The sequence below is a fragment of the Mustela lutreola genome, chromosome 3, assembly GCF_030435805.1.
Source record: "Mustela lutreola isolate mMusLut2 chromosome 3, mMusLut2.pri, whole genome shotgun sequence".
In the NCBI taxonomy this organism is placed as follows: Eukaryota; Metazoa; Chordata; class Mammalia; order Carnivora; family Mustelidae; genus Mustela; species Mustela lutreola.
The window spans coordinates 19,156,222-19,175,651 of record NC_081292.1 but is presented as its reverse complement, the minus strand read 5'-3'; the positions used below and the strand labels follow the sequence as shown (position 1 = coordinate 19,175,651).

At 46.1% G+C, this 19,430-nt stretch overlaps 1 protein-coding gene across 1 annotated transcript in view; it reads right to left on the bottom strand.

Moving 5' to 3' along the window:
- Positions 1-19,430, bottom strand: part of SNTB1 (syntrophin beta 1) — a 229,588-nt gene that overhangs the window by 14,517 nt on the left and 195,641 nt on the right. Inside the window, exon 4 of the mRNA XM_059165709.1 lies at positions 15,324-15,463. Coding sequence (XP_059021692.1) covers positions 15,324-15,463 — 140 coding nt within the window. The remainder of the gene's footprint in view (positions 1-15,323; positions 15,464-19,430) is intronic.

Here is a 19,430-nt window from a genome sequence, read left to right as displayed (position 1 = left end):
TTGGGTGTGACTATTCAAATGTGGAATCTGAAAAAGGTCCGGCTCACAGAAACAGAGCAGAATGGTGGCTGCCAGCCGCTGGAAGGTGGGAGAAATGAGGGAGATGTTGGTCAAAGGGTATAAACTTTTAGTTAGAAGAGGAGTAAGTCCCGAGGATCTAATGTACAGCATGATGACCGTACTTAATGATAATACTGTATTACATACTTGAAATTTGCTAAGAGAGTAGATCTTAAGCATCTCCCCACACATACATGCCCCAAAAGTAACTAGGTAAGGTGCTAGGTGTATTAATTAACTTGACTGCAGTAATCATTTCACTATATATGTATATGAAATGATTATTTTATGTATTTTAAATTTTATCGATTACACCTCAACACAAAATAATAATAAAAGAGAAGGTCCACGAATCTCATGGAGAGAAAAATCTGGGATGGTGTGCTGACGTGGTTTCCAAAATCTAGGAGAGACTAAAGGAGAAGTAAAGCATTTCTCAAAAACCTGCCATAGGTTTTAAAGGGACTGAGGGCCGGGTAAAAAATCATTAAGAACAGGTATAAAAAACTGAGAGTTTACAGTGTTTTCTGAGTTGCTCAGAAGTGCTTTTATACTCAATGGTGTTTACGTTTTAGTTGCTTCAGGAAATACACCTAGTTCTTCCTTTTTTAAAATCTTAAAATCTGTATCAGTTGGGGGCGCCTGGCTGGCTCAGTCTGAAGAACACGCAGCTCTTGACCTCAGGGTGGTGAGATCGAGCCCCACGTGGGGTGTACAGATTACTTAAATAACTGAAATAATTTGCGAACTCTATGAAATAACAGTATTAATAATACTGTAAACTGTCCACGTTCGGCACAGACCTAGCGTACGGTTTGTACTAAGTATCACTCCCATAACCCTTTCCCTACCCTTCGTGCCTCCACCTTCAGAATCCTTATTTTTAAAAATGCAATTCCTGCCCCCACGCTTGGGATTCAATAACATAAAATACATTAAGCCCTTCATCCAGTGTTTAGTGATCATAAAAAGCATTCCGTAAACAATAGTTCCCTTATGCCTTCTCTAGCCTGGCATGTTCTCGCTTTCCATCCCTAAATTTCCACCGAGGGGACGTCAGCTCTGCCACAACCCAGGGCCAGCAGAAATGTAACACAGAGGCACAAGTGAAGGGAGAAGAAGATACACTGTCCTCGTGGAGAATGTCACTTGTTTGTGAATTTCCTACCAATATTAATTTTCCTCCAGGCAGACTATAAAATTGAAGCCAATAACTGGAAAAATGAGATTTATTGGAAAACTTGCTGTTGGCAGATCTGGGTATAGGGAATGAAATTATTAACCCAGTGAAACAAGGTATGAGAAAGGCCTGTATCCAGCTGTTGGGTACAGGGCACAGGGAGTCCTTGACAGGGAAACTCGGGGTGTTACAGGCAGCAATGATGAGGAAAGAGCCGTCGGAAGGAAGACTGCTGCCGTAGTATTCGTCTCATCACCAAATTTCATTCAGTGAAAATGAAAGAGAAGAGGAGAAATGGATTTTTCCACTAATCAAGCATGGATTATCTAGTCTCTCGGTCAAAGAACAAGTTGATTTGGTATCTGAAGAACAGACATGCTGAATAACGCGTTCCTTTGAATACACCAGCACCAGTTAATGAAGCATGCAGCGCTGTCTGTAAACAATCGGAGAAAGCAAATTTCCTTTTCCGCTACCTAATGTGCATATTGGTAACAAAAAGATACTTTTCTAGATTAAAATCGAGTGATCTACAGGCACACCTGGGTGGTGCACTTGGATAAGCATCAGACTCTCGATTTCAACTCAGGTCCGGATCTCAAGATCCTGGGATCAAGCCTTGCGTCGGGCTCTACACTCAGCACGGAGTTAGCCTGGGCTTCTCTTTCCTTCTCCCTCTGCTCCTCCCTATCCCCCCCTCAAATAAATAACTAAATCTCTAAAAAATATCAGGTGAACTACACCCAATATTCACACAATGCGTATGGGTACACTCCTCTGTGTGGAGTATTACACAGACCTTGATAATTATTTTATAAACACATATGACCAGTGTGGGGAAATGTATATAGATTGATATAATCGAAAATCTCTGGGTATGCAATTCAAATATGTACAAGAAAAACTTGGAAATAAATCCATGAAAACGTTGAGCGATTTACTAGGTGATTTCATTTCTTCTATAAAGTTTTCCATTCCACTGAAAATTTCCACTCCGCTGAAAAATACATACATTCCAACACTGAGCATCATACGTGTTTTGTCTGTCATTTGTTTAACACTGGTGTCAAGTCGGGGTTGGAATACCAGATGAGCTCTTCTATGTTCTCCTGCACGTGCTTATGTCAGGGTGGATCTAAATGATCCCCGTCTAGCTCTTCAGACTTAATACATGCAGTGGAAATGCCTATCTCAACGTGAAGCTAACTGAGCCACGTGGGATGAAACCTACACAAACCAACGGGCCTCCAGCAAATGAGACAGAAGAGATGCTGAGACCTGCCAGTTGAAGTTACAGGGCACTTTTGGATTTGGGGGTGCTCCGAGGGGCCTTAGAAGAGCTTCCTGCTCTGTTCAAGTCTTTTCTGTTCAAATGACCACTAAAAAAGTCCCAAAGTCATTCATTCATTCAATCAATAAAGATTTTGCCATTCGCCCACTGATATATCCTACCCACATTTATGGGACACTGCTATGGACTGAATTGTGTCCCCCTAAAACTCATAAGTTGAAGCCCTGACCTCGAGTGTTGACTATATTTGGAAATAGGGCCTATAATGAGCTAATAAAGGTTAAGTGAAGGCACAGGGATGGGGCAGGGCCTCAGCCAGTAGGAGGACGGCTTTTTATGAGAAAAGAAAGAGATGCCAGAGATCTCTCTCCCTCCATACACACACAGTGGAAAGGGCAGGTGAGGACAGAGCAAGAAGGCAGCTGTCTATAAGACAGGAAGGAAACGCTCACCAGAAACCAACCCTGATAGCACCTTGATCTTGGACTTCTAGTCTCCAGAATTGTGAGAAAATAAATTTCTGTTGTGTGTGCCACCTGCTTTGTAGTATTTTGTTATGGCGTCCTAGCCAACAGTAAAAGCACCTACTCTATGCAAACCCAAGGCTAGCCATGGTGTGAGTAGAAAAGATGAGTCGGAGTTCAAGAGGAGAAGTGCCCTCTTCCCCCTGATTCTCATAGACGCGTCACTCCAGGTTCTGTCCCCGTTCTTGGGAGTCTCACTCCTAGAACATGGAAGAAAGTCGGAAACAGCCTCTGGCAGATGTCAAGTGGAAGAAACGAACCAGGGTCAGGTGGCCAGGTGGAGAATTATTCCTCTTCAGTGGGGCAACCTGATTACTATGAAGGTCTTTCTCCAGAGGGTGAACCTGAACCTGGAGTAAGAGCCGTCCCATCCCAACAATGGAGAGCAGTGGATTCTGGCACAAGGACAGAGAAGAACCCTACATTTGTCAACATATTTGTCATTTCATTCCTATCAAGGTGTTGGAAGTATAGATTTCTTTGCTCTTTATATCACTCCCAACTAATTGCTTCTGTCAAGAGTAGTAAGCCGGAGACAAGCCACAGAGATGTGGACGTGTACTGCTACGCTATCTTGAGAAATCCAAACAGAGAGGTTTTATAAATCATGGCAGTGCAGAAACGGGACAAGGCCACCTGACAAGGTAAGACCAAGATCCTTTCTCTTCCCTCTATTTAGTCATGTGGGCTGCCACGGGAGTAGAAGTGGCAGCTACAAGGAAGATATAGAGGAAAACAGTGGCCTGATGACATTTATAAATGTTCCGTGAAATCTTTCGCTAGATGAATTTGTATTGGCATCCGAATCCAACCAATTAAATAATAATCAGCTGTACAACAGTGGATACTGTATTGTCCAACTGTTCCCTGAGCATCACCACTCAGGGCTCGCAGGCACCTCCAATCAACAGAGGCTGAAGCCACATTGCCCAAGTTCCTTGAGATCTTAAGAACCCAATACCTGGGTTCCAAATGAAGAAACACCAGGACCCACAAGCACCACGTCCACTGCGAAGGACAGGTTGTTTTCACTGGGAGTCAAACCGCTATTCAAAAGAAACAGTCATGCAGAGAGGAGATGGAGGCTCCACGCAAGGGAGGGTTTCCTGACGTTGGCAAGGATGACTCGAGTCGCTCTGTTTAGATGTCGGTGGTGTGCGACGATAAGGGAGACGCAGCTGGCCTCTCCAGGCTAACAGTGACATTGACAGATGCCTGAGGGAATATAGGACTTGAAAATCCTTGCTTTGCTGCTTTAATGAAAAGAATGCTTTTGAGATGGGAGCCTGAGTGAAGTGACACAGAAGCGGAGAATGGAGTGGCACTTGGAAAAGAGCTGCCTGCTGCTTCCGATGAACTCGAGTCCTTGCGGGGAGGCTTATATACACCAAGGAACTAACTGTAAGGGCTCACACGCTGCAGAAGGGAAACTCGGGCCGGGGCAGGGCAGTGATCTTTAGGAACTCAGGGAGAACAAGTCAGAGGTTCCAAGACTGGAAAAGTGAAAACGATATCCTGATTTTCAGAGCATGGAATAAAGTAGATTCTTAGACCTCATTCCCAGGCCAAATTCAGTAATGGATTCCTTTAAAGTAGCCTTTAGTAAGTAGACTTACGGCATCTCTCCCTGATTCTGTTGGCTGAGTAACTCCACGAATACAAGTTTTCAAAAACGTTCTAAATATGTGATGAGCTCAGGGGCGCCTGGGTGGCTCAGTCCGTTAAGCCTCTGCCTCCAGCCCAGGTCATGATCCCAGGATCCTGGACTCGAGGCCCGCCTCGGGCTCCCTACTCAGGAGGGAGGGAAGTCTGCCTCTGCCTCTGCTCATGGGTGTTCTCTCTCAAATAAATAAAATCTTAAAAATACAAAATAAAAATGTGAGTTCAATTTTGTAAAGGAAAACACACACACACACACCCCGACCTATTCTGAAATGCTATGAAACACGGGGCAGCGAAAATGCCCCCCTCATGGGGTCTTCGTTTGCAGGCCATACTGGGGAACACATCACTGTAGCTGGATTCTGGACACTAAATAGCAGGTGAAGGTCAGGCGGACATTAAGATTTTTTAAAGTCATCAGGTGCCCATTTAGAAAGGCAGGGCGTCGGGAAAGAACGCGTCTGCCAGAATTTGTTCCATTCTGCCAGGAACAGCCTTTTGACGTTCCTCTCAAGATTCTTCCCAAAGATTTTTTTCTGATCTGCAGTCTCAAGGGAGACTCTGAAATAGCTATTATTTATGTTTCAATTATTTTACATTTTAAGCTATTTGTGTAGTTTAAAAATACGACCATGTGTCTCTTATCTGTGGCAGGGACGAAGCAACAGCAACCAAGAAAATGCTCTCCCCAGAGAAGATAACTTTCTTACTCAGTTGGAAGAAGACACGGGCAGGCAGCCCGGGACAGGCTTTCAAGTTGCAATTCACACCCAGTTTCTAAGTTTTATCGGAACCTGCGTGAGAAGCCCAAGGACATGCTTTGTTCCCTGGTTATCGAATTCAAACACACGTTCCCATGGTTGAAACCAAAGCCACAGACTCCAGCAAGACTCTACATTTCCTATTATCTGGGTATATGAGTTACTGAACCACTGAAAGGCCCATATAACATGAGTGGGGCAGGAGAATGAAGACTTGGATGTGAGGGGACAGAGCAGAGTCAGAGAGCCCAACCCGGCTCTCTGCCAACCGGGGGGACCTTGGCAAGTTACCTACACCCTCCATGCCTTGGATTCCTCGAATGCAAACTGGGGATAGCTGTATGCCTACCTCATTGTGTTGTTGCTAAGGATGAAATGAGTTATGTGAACACTGCATGGAACAGCACCTGGAACAGAATACACAGGTGAAGCAACTGTTACCATTAGCTTGATCAGGAAAGCGATTTTTATTGGATTGTTCCGTGCTGTACGTGTACAACCCAAAACAATTCCAGGTCCGTGGCAAACACTCAGTAAATATTTGCGAAATGAGTAGCCAGAATACACGGTGGACTCTTTTCCAAGAAGTCTGTGATTAAGGGCTGCCATGAGATACCCTGACTTCTCTCCCACCCTGGGTCTTCCATCCACGTGAAACAGTAGCTGATGCTGGATCCAAAGACTTGGATTTTGATCCACGATATGCTCGTTTCCAGATTAATTCAATCCTGGAGAAAGGGATCTAGAAAGGTAACTGGGATGTGATGTTTTATGGGATTAGCATAACATTCATTTCCTATTCCTTCCTTCCAATCTACCTTTAGCAACTAGTGTTTTCAGCAGTGACTTGGTTGTTTAGGGAGTCAGAGTTATCTTCTTTTCTTCTTTTTTGGTCTCGGAGTAGAAGGTGACCATTTTGTCAAAAACAAAAACAAAAACAAACAAGTCCTTAAGATTTCACATTCATGGTTAGCTGGATCCAAGCCACCTACATTTAAATATAAATGGGTCCCTCACCCACATTAAAAAAAAAAAAAAGGGTGAAATGTTTCTAAATTACTGCAATGGCCCAAAGTGGCTCACAAGGAGGATTTTACATGGCTCAGTGTGGCTGTGGGATAAACCCATTCACTGGTCAAATTCTTTGTCTGAGACTTGTGGGAACTTGGCAGTAGGAAATCCTCTCATTCCCACAGAAGGCCAGGCAAAATGCATCTCTACCAATAACTGAGGTACTAGACTGCACACGGTTTCTGCCTCTTCAGATATATCCCTCTGCCTGACTGGTTTTGAGAAAAACAGAAACAAAAAAAACCTGTCTCACAAAGGATGCTCATGCACTAATCTAATTCTGGATGGGTGTTAGAGAGTGTTGCATAAAATGTTCCATACAAAAACATTATTATTAATATCCTTAATTAAAACAAAAACAGTTGCAGCACACAGATTCCGCCAAATTAGTGAAATTACATATTAGGTAACTGGGTTGCTAAGCAATATTACATTCTCATTTTACTTAATTGCTGTAATTAGCATCTCCCGGCAGATGTCACAATGCAAGCCACACACACACACAAAAAAAAAAAAAGAAAGAAAGAAAGAAAGAAAGAAAGAAAGAAAGAAAGAAAGGAAAGCAACTGGTCCGATCTCATAAATGGTTCAGGTACTCTTGAATACTTCTATCCGTTGGCCACCCCAGTGGGACCCAGCAATCAAGAGGGTGTCTAGGCAGGTGAGGGGAGAGTCACTAAAAAGCCCACGATACCAGGAAGAGGGGCCACACTCCAGCTTGTCAACTATATGCAGAAAGGAAATTACAGTGAGAGACAATAATGAGCTCTTCAGGTCACTCACAGATTTAATTCACCTCCACACCCACACACGTGCTATGTCTAGAAATGAACAAGGGTTACCATCTGATGGGTCATCTCACATCGTGACCGTCCATGGTCTTTTTATCATTTTAAGTTAATAGCGCTTTTTTTTTTTTATCATTTAGCAATCTTAGAACTTTTTTTGGGGGGGGAGCAGCAGGTGGAAGGAAAGGAAGAAGCAGGGGGAGCAGCAGACAGAGGGAGAGGGAGAAGCAGACTTCCTGCTGAGCAAGGAGCCTGATGCGGGACTTGATCCCAGGACCCTGGGACCATGACCTGAGCTGAAAAGCAGATGCTTAACCAATGGAGCCACCCAAGTATCCTGCGATCTTATAACTTTAATTTTTAAATATATTCTTTGAGTTTTCTGGTTATCTCTTCCATATTCCCTTATCCCATCCATGTTTTAATTACCTCAACGAACATCACCATGAGTACTGAATATGTATTATAAAAAGACCTTCAAGAACTCCATGGAAGAGAATGACAATTAAAATCTGTTCTCTTTTACTGGGAAAATGAAACCACGAGCGGATAACCTGAACAATGAACTTTTATAACTCTTGGCTTTTAGCTCTCATATTCAGCACTCTTTTAAATCCCCTTACCATCGGCACTTGGTACAATGCTGGCCCCTCACAGGAGACTCTTAAACATTTCTTAAATTGAACCCTACATCCCTGCTCCAAGGAAGAAGCCATCAACAGGCCAGCCGTGTTGTTACAAGCATCATTCAGAGCTGGCTTTCCGGAGCAGCGGGGGTGAGGAGTTCCAGTCTCCCTACTCACCTCTGTACTTACCTCCCCCACTCCTCACTCACCCAACTCGAAGAAGCTGCTGGATTAATAGGAGGCAAGACAGGAGGCTGGCAGCTAGTGTGAACCCCAGGATCCCGGGGCCAACGGGATGGGCAGATGTGAAGGCGGCCTCTGCACTTCTCAGTGTGACAGAGTGTGGACCCACGGGCCACGCATGCTACCCTAGGGAGTGCCCATGGTGTACGCTTGTCCACCTTCCCTCCCTAACAGAAGAGGCCTCCCAGGTTTAGCGTGAAAACCACAAGCTGATTGTAATTTAATGTCTGACCCACACAACTGGCCCAACTTCCCCTGGTGTAAAGAAAGCATTCCTGAAATTTCTAGGCTGGCCTGAGGCAGAAACTACTTTTAGCACTCAGAAACCGGTTAGTTCCTGAGGCACCGAAGATAACCCAGCGTGGTTAAGCGAAAGGAAAGGCCAGCGTCTTTGGCTCCCCGTGGAGTCAGAGCAGAGAAGGGCACATTCATCCACTCCGGTCCCCAGCGACCCCAGCCTTCTCTGGGGCCCCCAGGTGGGAGAACCAGGCACAGAGCAGCATCCCCACCACCGCCCCCCACCCCCGCAAGTTCTCTGTCGGCCACGGGGACCGGGTGTGGCAGAATTTCTGGTTGCATCTCCTCTAGCATTTCAGAAGCACTGCGACCTTAATCCTTATTCTCTGTAGGCCTAGCTCACTCGCCAATTCTGACGACGGTGACAAAAACAATAAGCTTCCTCCATATGGGCAAGAGTACCTTTTTTTTTTTTTAAATGTTCAGCAACATCAAAGCAGCTTTGGCTAAGCAAAAAAATGTTTTCCCAAGGACTCATAAAAACTGAGGGATGAGAACAGCTAAAATTAGTGTTTGAAGACTTCCCAAGCGCATTGTTACCAATAATTGAGCTACTGAGGCACACAGGTGCCATCCCTGTTTTCCGGCAGGAGAGGTGACGGCTTGGAAACTTCTCCACATAGGTGTGGACACCAAGAACACGTCACGAGCAAGGCTAGTGCCCCTCTTATGAAACACAATCAAATTTTCTCTCTTCCAGAAAAATATAAATTAGATGTGCCTGGGACTACCAAAAAAAAACAAAACAAACAAACAAAAAAACCCAAACAAACTAAACAAATCAACTATGAACTGTCTGAGGGAATAACTCGATTTTCGAAGAACCCTGTTTCCTTCTGGCTCTGGCCCTGCCGGTTCTTGTACAAGAGGAAAGACCATGTCTGACCTTCTGAACGAGGCTGCCCAGCCCTGCTAAGGGGGAGGGAAGGGGACTGGAGGTTGCCCATCACTGCTGGGCCCCGTGATGCTAAATAAGGCGGTTCTCCTGTCATGGCTGTGGACTGAATCCTTTCCCGCTGTCACCCCGTTGGCTCGTAGGTTGAGGCCCTAACCCTCGGTGCGTCTATGTTTCAAGACAGGGCCGACAAGGTGATCATGAAGGTTAAATGAGGTCGTAAGGGTGTGGCCCAGCTCCAGGGCAAAGAAGTCACAGAGGCACACAGCAAGGGGGCAGCCACCTATGTCCCGAGGAGAGGGCTCGCTCCGGAAACCAACCGTGCCGGCGCTGTGGTCTTAGCCTCCTTCGCCTCCGGGACTGTGAGAAAAGAATTACCAGTTGCTTCAGCTCTCCCGAGCTGATGGACGCAGTCATCAATTCCGTCATTTTCCTGATCACTGCAGTAGGGGTTCTGATCCTAGTTTTCAGGGGAGGAAGCAGGATCCGAGGGGCGACAGGATTTGCTCACGGTCACACAGCCTGTAAATTCTGGGGCTTGACCGGGCGAGCCTGGAACGTGAAGCCCGGGCTGTCAAACCCAATACTGTGACCTCTCCTCTCCACCAGCAAATTAAGTTGCCGTTTTTACGTTTTAAGGAGCTGTTTTTTCAGGCTTTCCGTTTGCTTGCTTGCTGACTGACTGACTGATTGATTGCTAGGATGGGCTTTAAAAGGTTTCTTCCAAAGTGCTCCAATGATAATCTGTGCATTTCAGTTGCTCCCAAGATTTTAGTGTGATGAAGTTGTTTTTCAAATGTGGCCATTGTACTGTTAACCCCCCAAAATAGAGAAAGGGTTTAAAAGCAAGAGTAATAATAACTAAATTTATTTAGCACTTAGCACGCAACAAGCATTACCTTATGCCTTTACGTTATCTAATGTAACCTTCTAACACCCTACCAAGGTAGGTACAGATATTATGCCCGTCACAGATGAGGGACATGGGGCAGTAAGAGATTACAAAATTTGCCCAAGTTTCCGCAGCTGGTACGTAGCTGGGATTTGGAGCCATGCTCGAAGTTTCCAGAATCTGTACCCGGGAGCATCCGTGCAATGGAACGCGAGGCAGGGTGTCAAAGAAAGCTACGGCAGAGTACAAAATATCAGTGGAAAATTCCTACAGGATTATGTCAAGTGAAAAAGCAGGGCGAGCAAACGGCACATTTGAGGAGCTTCCGATGACTCGGCGAGCACTGGATCCAGGACAGCCTCTGAACGCATGCATCGGCGGTCGACACTACGAGGGGCGAGACGGTGCTTCTGCAGGAACGCAGGGAAGGAAGATCCACGTCCCTGCTCAGGGTCTTCCGACCGGAGGCTCTCGAAATGGAGCCTGGGCTGGAAACACCTGGGGGGGCCTCGACTCGCAGCGAGGCTGGGCCCCGCCTCCAGTGCCTGAATCCACTGGTCTAGTGCCTCGGCTGGGGTGGGGGGACATCTGCACCCCTAACAAGCTCCCAGGTGGTGCTCGTGCCCATGCTGAGAACTGGTCACAGCCCAGGTCTCCGATGGCATCTACAGCCCTGTCCTCACTCTGTCGTGTGATCTGGGTGGCTACCTTGTGCATGACACAGTTGTCAGGAGGGTGGAGGAAAGATCTACATAGCTCTCCTCAGCTACTTCAAAGAGCCACTAAAACTCCAGGGAATAAGAACATGCTCTTTTGGGAGGCTGCAGGGAACAGTGGTTAAAAAAAGTTTGCTCAGTTTGGGGCGCCTCGGTGGCTCAGTGGGTTAAGCATCTGCCCTCAGCTCCTGATCCCAGGGCCCTAGGGGATCGTGACCGCGCTCAGCGGGGAACGTGCTTCTCCCTCTGTCCCTCCTGCTCTCTTTCTCTCACTCGCTTTCTCTGTGTCCAATAAATAACATCTTTAAAAAAAAAAAAAAAAGGTGCGTTCCGAATCTTACGTCTATCTCTTACTAGCTTATGACTTAGCCTCTTAGCTCGTCAGTTTACTTATCTGTGAAACAGGAATAAAACCTACACCTGAGAGGGCAAGGGGTGGAGGGTCGGTTAAATGCGGCTATTTGCCTGATGCTTTCGGAGAACACTTGCTCCTGAACCTCGCCTACTGAGCCACATCTCCAGGGCAGGGTCCCCAGGACCGACCTCTTTAGTAAACAGCCAGGTGATTCTTAAATTGGTCATGTTTTGCAAAATTGAATCGAATCCATGTAAAGCACCACGCCTGTACGTAGCCTCCTTCTATGAAGGTCAGCCACTGGCTGATTAGCACCTGGGCCTGTTTGCAAGTAGTCTCACCACGGCCTTCTTGATAATGTCACTCAGCACGATTAATTAGTAGATACTCTGTAATAAAATTTTAGAAAACATAGCTCTATTTCCATAAATAAAAATTACTTGAAGTGTACATTTTAGATTTGTATACATTACTATTTACAAATTATATTTCCTTTTAAAAGATTTTACTAGACAGAGACACAGGGAGAGCAGGAACCCAAGCAGAGGGAGTGGGAGAGGGAGAAGCAGGCTCCCCGCTGAGCAGGAAGCCCGATGTGGGGCTCGAACCCGGGACCCTGGGATCAGAACCTGAGCAAAGGCAGACACTTAACACTGAACCACTCAGGCGCCCCTACAAATCATATCTTTTTTAAAAAGATTTTATTTTAGAGAAAGAGAGTTCACCTGTAGGGAGAAGGAGAGGGAGATAATCTCCAGCAGATGCTGCACTGAGCTGGGAGCCTGATAAGGGGCTCAATGGGGGCTCCATGTGGGGCGGGACGCAGGGCTTGTTCCCACGACCCTGAGATCATGACCTGAGCAGAAACTAAAGCTGGATACTTAACCCTCTGAGCCACCCAGGTGTCCCTATAAATCATACATTAACAAAAGGTTTTAAAAGGAAATTTTAAAAAGTCATTTGAAAAATGCACTCGGGGTGCCTGGGTGGCTCAATCAGTTAAGCGTCTGTTCGGCTCGGATCATGACCCCAGGGGTCCTGGGACTGAGCCCACATCAGGCTCCTTGCTCAGCAGGGAGCCTGCTTCTCCCTCTGCCAATCTCTCTCACTCTCTCTGTTAAATGAATAAATAAAACCTTTAAAAAAAGAAGAAAAATGCACTCAAAGACAAATCACGCTACTAGACAGGCGACGTGTCTGAATGCTCATCTGTGCAGGACACACTGCCCCGTGCGACCGCATGGAACACGGCAAGTAAATGAGTCACTCGATGGACTTAAATATGTGGTTTTGGGAAGCAGCCAGTGGAAGTACTGGGGTAACGTGGTAATGGAAGGATCCAGAATTTCCCTTTGACTTCTACCTCCTCTGGCAGTGAGTTCTCTGCCGGAAGCGAACAGCTTCAGCCCAGCCTCCCATCTCCAACAGCCCAGGGGGAAGCACTCTCCTGGCCGGAGGAAAACAAAGATGGAAACTCCAGCTCCTGCAGGCTGCAAGTCCGCCACTAACTCGAAGGGACGAAATAAGAGGGAACCACCAGGGCCGCCATAGCAACTTGGATGTCCTCTGCCTCCCGGGCTACAGCTAGAGGTCAGGGGCATGTCGATAAGCCTAAGCTCCCCATTGCCCACAGGGCTCATACGTGCCAACAACACAGTCTTATTCTGCAGTTCAGCGGCGAGGCAGGGTGATGAGAGAAAGAGACAGTACACTGAGAGGTCAGTTACCGTCGCTGCATCTCCTTTGCATTTAGACGGTAGGCGCCGATTTCTTATGATGCCTCTTGTTCTAGACAAGCCCAGGTGGCACTGAAAGGGTTTCCATTTTTATCTCCACGGTGGATGCAGGCTCCTGGTTTCAGGCTACTCCTGTGCTTTGCTCACAGCCCAGACATACCTGGCATGCTCGTGGCTCCTGAGCCTGTCATAGCTACTTTTGGTGCCCCCAGCCGGACCTCCTCAGATGCCATTGGCTGTACCTGTGCACCCCTCCCCCTGGAGACACTGATGGTCTGCTCTGTGGATGGCCAGAAGACCCTGCAGGACGACCTCCCGTCAGGCAGCCTGAGCTCTAGACATACGGTCGCTGGAGTGAGTCAGTCCAGTCACTCGCCTGAATCAGGACAAATTCAGAGGTAGTCAACAGAGGCTGCAGGGTGGAGCTGTCCATCAGAACTTTCTGTGGGGATGGATATGTTCTAAGATCAGTGTTGTCCAACAGAGTAGCCACCAGCCACAACTACTGAGTGCCTGGAATGTGGCTAGTGTGGACTGAGGCATTGGATTTTTAAAATCCCGAATGCAAACCTGCCTGAATAAAAAAGGCAGCCTCCGTGTCAGAATGCCTAGAAACTTCGAGGAGAAAGCTATGCCTGAGGGTAAGTTTTATCTTCAAGTTGCCTGAGAGTTACAGAGAAACTTTACCTTTCTCAGACTTCTGTTCCTGAAAATCAGTCTAGGAGGCATGAGGCCAGTTTCTCTTCTTAGTACCTGGAAGACAGTGACTAAGGTCTGATCTTTCTTTGGTTCCAGTTGGGAGAATGTCTCAGAATCTGCACATCAGTGCCCGTAGGTGAGGGCTATGGAAAGTGCTGGTGGTTGGGCTGAATTTGAACGGACCCCAAGACACAGCCCAAAGCTCCAGAGGAACATTTTACGATGTCTGGACTCTGACTGTTGTGATTTTATTGTAAGCATCCAGAGTGTTTTCGTAGCTATCCTGACAAAGATTTTCAGGCTTAGGATACTCAAAATTTAATTACTGTTTCACTTCATTTCATTTCATTTCATTAATATCTGAATGATCTAGGTGTGGCCCCGACCCCTGCCCCCTTGAAGGCCTCCTCCTCTACTCACCTCTGGAGCCAATAATCGCCTTCTTCGGGTCACCCTAGCTGTTCTCCATAATCACCGTAAGTGGAAGTAAGAGGGCTGTGAAAGGCGTTTCGGCTCCACACATCATTGCCATTTTACTCTCCTGTCCCCTCATGTTCTGCCCCTGGGTCTCATTCTGCTCCCTGCGCCCAAGCCTTGGCTATATCCCGTGTGGCACAACTCAGTCCCTTCAGAACTGGAGAACCCACCTTGCTTCTATCTCTCTCTCTTGCTTGGGACTGATGCCCCCAAACCTCCATCTGCTATGTTCTCTGTCTGTCGGACCAAACTCCTTCTAGAATCTGTCCCACACAGTAATTCATTCCACAGACATTTTAGGGCCCTATATCACCAAGCCCAATACCGGGGAGGCCATAAGCGTCACGTTAGCATGCCTGCCTTCTAGGTCAAGAAGGAGAGATAGAGGGGTAATGAAAGCTATGCCCATTATCCTAAAGCACATACGGAAAGAGCCGGCAACAGGAGCCAGGAGCGGTCAACTGCTTGGACCAAGACTCAGATCTGATGTGCTTTGTGCTCAGAATACAGACCTTCAAAAAGAGGGTGAGCCCATGGTGCATTAAGACAGTATGTCTCATGAACAATAAATAGGCACTGAAGGTCTTATGAAACAGACAGACGCAGCAGCACCACCAACCAGAAGCTGTGGGATCTTGTGCCGAGTAAACCGTAGAAAGCCCAGTCCCGGCACACTCCCGCGTGACAACCTCTGCGCCCCACGTTTGAAGACCTTTGCTTGACCATGCTACCTGAATCTCAAGACTGCGAACAAAGGGGCATAGTTCGTCTCAAAGGAACCGGGGAAGGTGACAAGGCGCAGGCCATCTCCCAGATGTCACCGCTCCTTCACGATGGACAAGCATTTTGTTCTGTGGCCCCGTGTGACCCCACGCTGGGCCATAAAGGGTAATTCACCTATCTGGGTAGAAATGTGCGGTTATATTCTGGACGAGTTCTCCGTTCCCAATGCAACAGGAAGCGGGAAGGTAACATGCTGATATACTCGTAATTGACTAGAAGGGTTTCAAACGGAAAAGACATCAGACTCACACACAAGGCCAAGGCTACCTGGTGGCAAGAAGAGGGTACGTGTGAACTGGGCTGAACCAGGCTTCCTTCCTCCGCGGCATGCTGTCATAGATTAGAAGGTCCTTCTCGGTCAGCACCACCAGGGCTGGCTTCCACTGCTTCTCGCTCTCCCCGGGCACCTGGAACAGAAAGCAGGGTGCTGCTGAGTCACAGCCTGAAAGGAGGGGGGACTGGAAAGGAGAAGCTGCCTGCCCCCACTCCCCCAACACCAGTCAGAAGACCCGACCACAGGAGCCTTGTGTTCAGGTCATGAAATAAAAAAAGAAACCATGCTTGATTCCGGAAAAGATGTTTTCTCCAGGGCCCTGGCATGGATCCTCAGTACAGCAAGAAGGAGCCCAGCTGCCGAACATCTGTCACTGTTTCTCACCTGCCAGTCAGCACTGAAATCATTATTTCAGAGTGGGATGCAGATGCTTGGGGGAATAAGCAGGCCCAGATGGTTCTCTGGTAGAGTGCATTGTTTTTATTAGGAAACGGTGAGGTTTGAAAGCTTTTGAAGAACTATCCAAAGGCTCCAAAAATGTATTATGGAGGCAAATGTCTGTCTGTCTAGAGAGGTAGGAGACATCACAGCCTTTCATTGACACTGTTTCTGCAACTCAGGCAGCATCTTAAAATTCTTTTAGTTCCACTTGGCACAGAAAACTCCTTAACTCTGGGGGTGAAATGAGCCGGTGGGGATAGGAGAGGATTCAAACGTCTAGTTGGGTGTTTGGAGCAGGTGACCTTTAAGGCCCCTTCCCATTCTGGGAGTCAGGTAGCTCAGTCTTATGAGTCAACCCCCACCCCACCCCGGTATTGATCATCCCAAACTCTGTACATGTTTTTCATCTATGAAAATTCCCTCTTTCCAATGTGAACTCTGAGCCCTGTGATAAGTCTTTATGCTCAGTCTGAACACACTCAGTGTGTTAACCTTGTGACTCGAAGCTCAGATCCTACGGCAGAAGCAGGAGACTCACATGGGAGCCTGCTAGAAATGCAGAGTCTCAGGCCCATTGCAGACATATTGAATCAAATCTGCATTTTAGCAAGACCTCGGGGTGGCTCATTAAAGATTAAGAATCACTGCTCCAGATGAGATCAAGGTTGTCTTTGACGCTGGCGATTCAGTGAAGATTCCACCCTTTCATGACAAACCACAGTCCAAAATCTATTCAAAATTAAGCTAGGCAGCAAGTTGCCTAAGTGATAAAGCTAATTTCTTCTCTTTGTATTCTTATCGTTACTTTTCTTAAGTGCCACAGTGACATCTGTATTGAAGTGGCTTTAAGACAGAACGATCAAAGCCGAGAAGATGGGCAGGATGGCAGAGGGGGGTTGTGGAAGGATCCGTGGTTTTTATGGGCTGCCTGAATCTGGGTCCCTGCTCCATTATTTATTGCCCGGGTAACTCTGGGAGACTTATTATTCTCTGTCCTTCTATTTCTTCACCGATAACGATAGTATCATACACAACAGTGGTTTAGAATGTTGCTTCTGGAGCCGAATGCCTGAACATAAATCATAGCTCTCTCCAATTTACTAGCTGGGGGATCTCGGCCAAGTCAGCTCATCTCTTTGTACCTCAGTTTCTACACCTGTAAAACGGGGAAATAACAGTATGCATATGAGAAGATTGTGGCGAAGGTTGAGTTAAAATGTCTAAAATGCTTCTCACATGCAGAAAATGCCTACCTCTTAGTAGCGTCTACCTCATAATGCTAGAGGGGAGATTAAATGAGACGGTACACGGGGGTGCCGGGCTAGCTCAGTCAGTAGAGCATGTGACTCAGTCTCAAGGTGGCAAATGCAAGCCCCCAGTTGGGTGAGAAGCCTAATTAGAAAGAAAGAAAGAAAGAAAGAAAGAAAGAAAGAAAAGTAAGTCTATAGTGTGCTTAGCATAACATCTGGCAGATGGTAAGGCCCTCAGTGAACCAGAGGGTGGGAAACTGACTCACTGGTTTCTAAACTTGTCAAAAGGAATTCTTTGGATATGGCAACAATATGTCAAAGTACAGACTTTCCTTGGAAAAAAACATATAAGGAAAACCAAGAATATCTTTGGTGCTATATAATTTCTACTCATGCTTTTCCCATCCATCCCAAAGTTCTTCCAGGAAGAATCCATAACACAATGACCATGCATCCCTTCCAACAATTTCAATAAAACTCCCCTTCAGGGGCACCTGAGTGTGTTAAGTGCCTGCCTTTAGCTCAGGTCATGATCCCGGGGTCCTGGGATCAAGCCCCACATTGGGCTCCCTGTTCAGGGGCAAGTCTGTCTCTCTCTCTCTCTCTCTCTGCTCCTCTCCCCTGCTTATGCTTTCTTTCATTACCTCTCTCAAATAAATAAAATCTTAAAAAAAAAAAAAGCCTCCCTTTCTAGAAAGAAGAAACCACTGTAAAGTTATTTATACTAGAATGTGAATGACTAACCTGATTCATTTCTCCCATTAAGCATTTGATACATAATTTTAAAAATGTAGTTTTAGCCTAGTGCTTTTTCCAACAGAACAACAGCATCTTTAAAGAGATCAAAATGAATTGTTACAGCAGACAATGTACTAGACCTCACAAGGTAACCAAGCTATGTTCTCAAGGCATAGTATCTGGGGGGTTTGGAATAAAATTTTTCCAGTCTCTTTGTTACACTTAGTAAATTTCTTTTCCAGTTCATTAAATTGGACTGAAAAAGATACAAATGATCCTCCCAAAGTACCTTTCTTACCTAGTCAGATCTGATCCATTAACTTTGGGATCATTTAAATGTGAACACAACTAAGTATCATTCTTCAGAAACAATTTTAAGTTTGCAAAACAAACCCTAACAGTGAATGCCAAGAGTAAAATGCAGACCTTTCTAATGGTGAAATCACCAGCTCAACCACATGTCAAATAGTATATATAGGTATGAGTAATTCTAAAGCCCTATAACATTTTTTGTCGTTCAAGAGAGCTTCATGGATTTGTTACCTGTGCTGTGAGAATACTCAGTGAGCATTTTCCACAGCTTCTGTGTGCAGAGCTTTCATTTTAATACTATGTGAATGCTCGAAGCTAGAAATCTGCCCATGAGGACAACCGACTTTGCAAGGAGAAAAATGTTATGCTGAAAATGGGGTTTTAATACCATTTTTTGTGCTCTGTGAGCTTACACTGCAAAGCCTTCCAAGAACACTTTCTTTTTCAGGCTGGAGCATTTGTGCTATTGTTCGTTGACAACTTCCATGACAAATCCCAATTTCCAGGCACCCAAAGATTCTCCAGCATGAATGCAACCATTCTGGGATGTGCCTACATTTTATTAAAACGTGACTCCTGAAACAGATGTGACAACTCCCATCTCGATCCCAGCCACCTGCCGCGGCAGTATCTTACGAATCGATCGTGCTTCTCATGAAGAAGGCGAAGGAGAAAACACGGAAACAGACACACTGTTCTGAAATGACCCTGAAGCACAACCGGGGTGAGCTGAATGCTGTCCCCTCAGTCCCTTTGGCAGAGCCTGTTTACAAAATGACAAGAAGAAGGTGGGGCGCCTGGGTGGCTCAGTGGGTTAAAGCCTCTGTTTTCAGCTCCGTTCATGATCTCATGGTCCTGAGATCGAGCACCGCATCGGGCTCTCTGCTCAGCGAGGAACCTGCATCCCCCCCATCTCTGCCTGCTTGTGATCTTTCTCTGTCAAATAAATAAATAAAATCTTTAAAAAAATGATAAGAATAATTTGAGAGAGTGGGAAGAAGTCACTGGTAACAACTGAGGGAAGTAGAAATAAAGGTAGGAAATCAGCACATTTTATCTCTCAAACTTACAAAATGTTACATGTCAATTCTATTTCAATTAAAAAAAATGAAGGGAAGTAGAATCATTAAATCCCCTATTTGAGACAGGTCTCATACATCATCTACATCAGCAGCTTTCAAACATTTAAAAGTCTTTGATCGCTCTGATCAGATTCAATCACTGGTCAAAGAGCAAAATATAGGACAATTGAAAGAGGCTCTATATGAGGTTACAGCCTGGCGGAGATCTGAGACTTCATGTCTTTCTTTGTCCTACCACCAGCCACACGCCAGCCACACCTCTGAGCGAGCTTCCTAG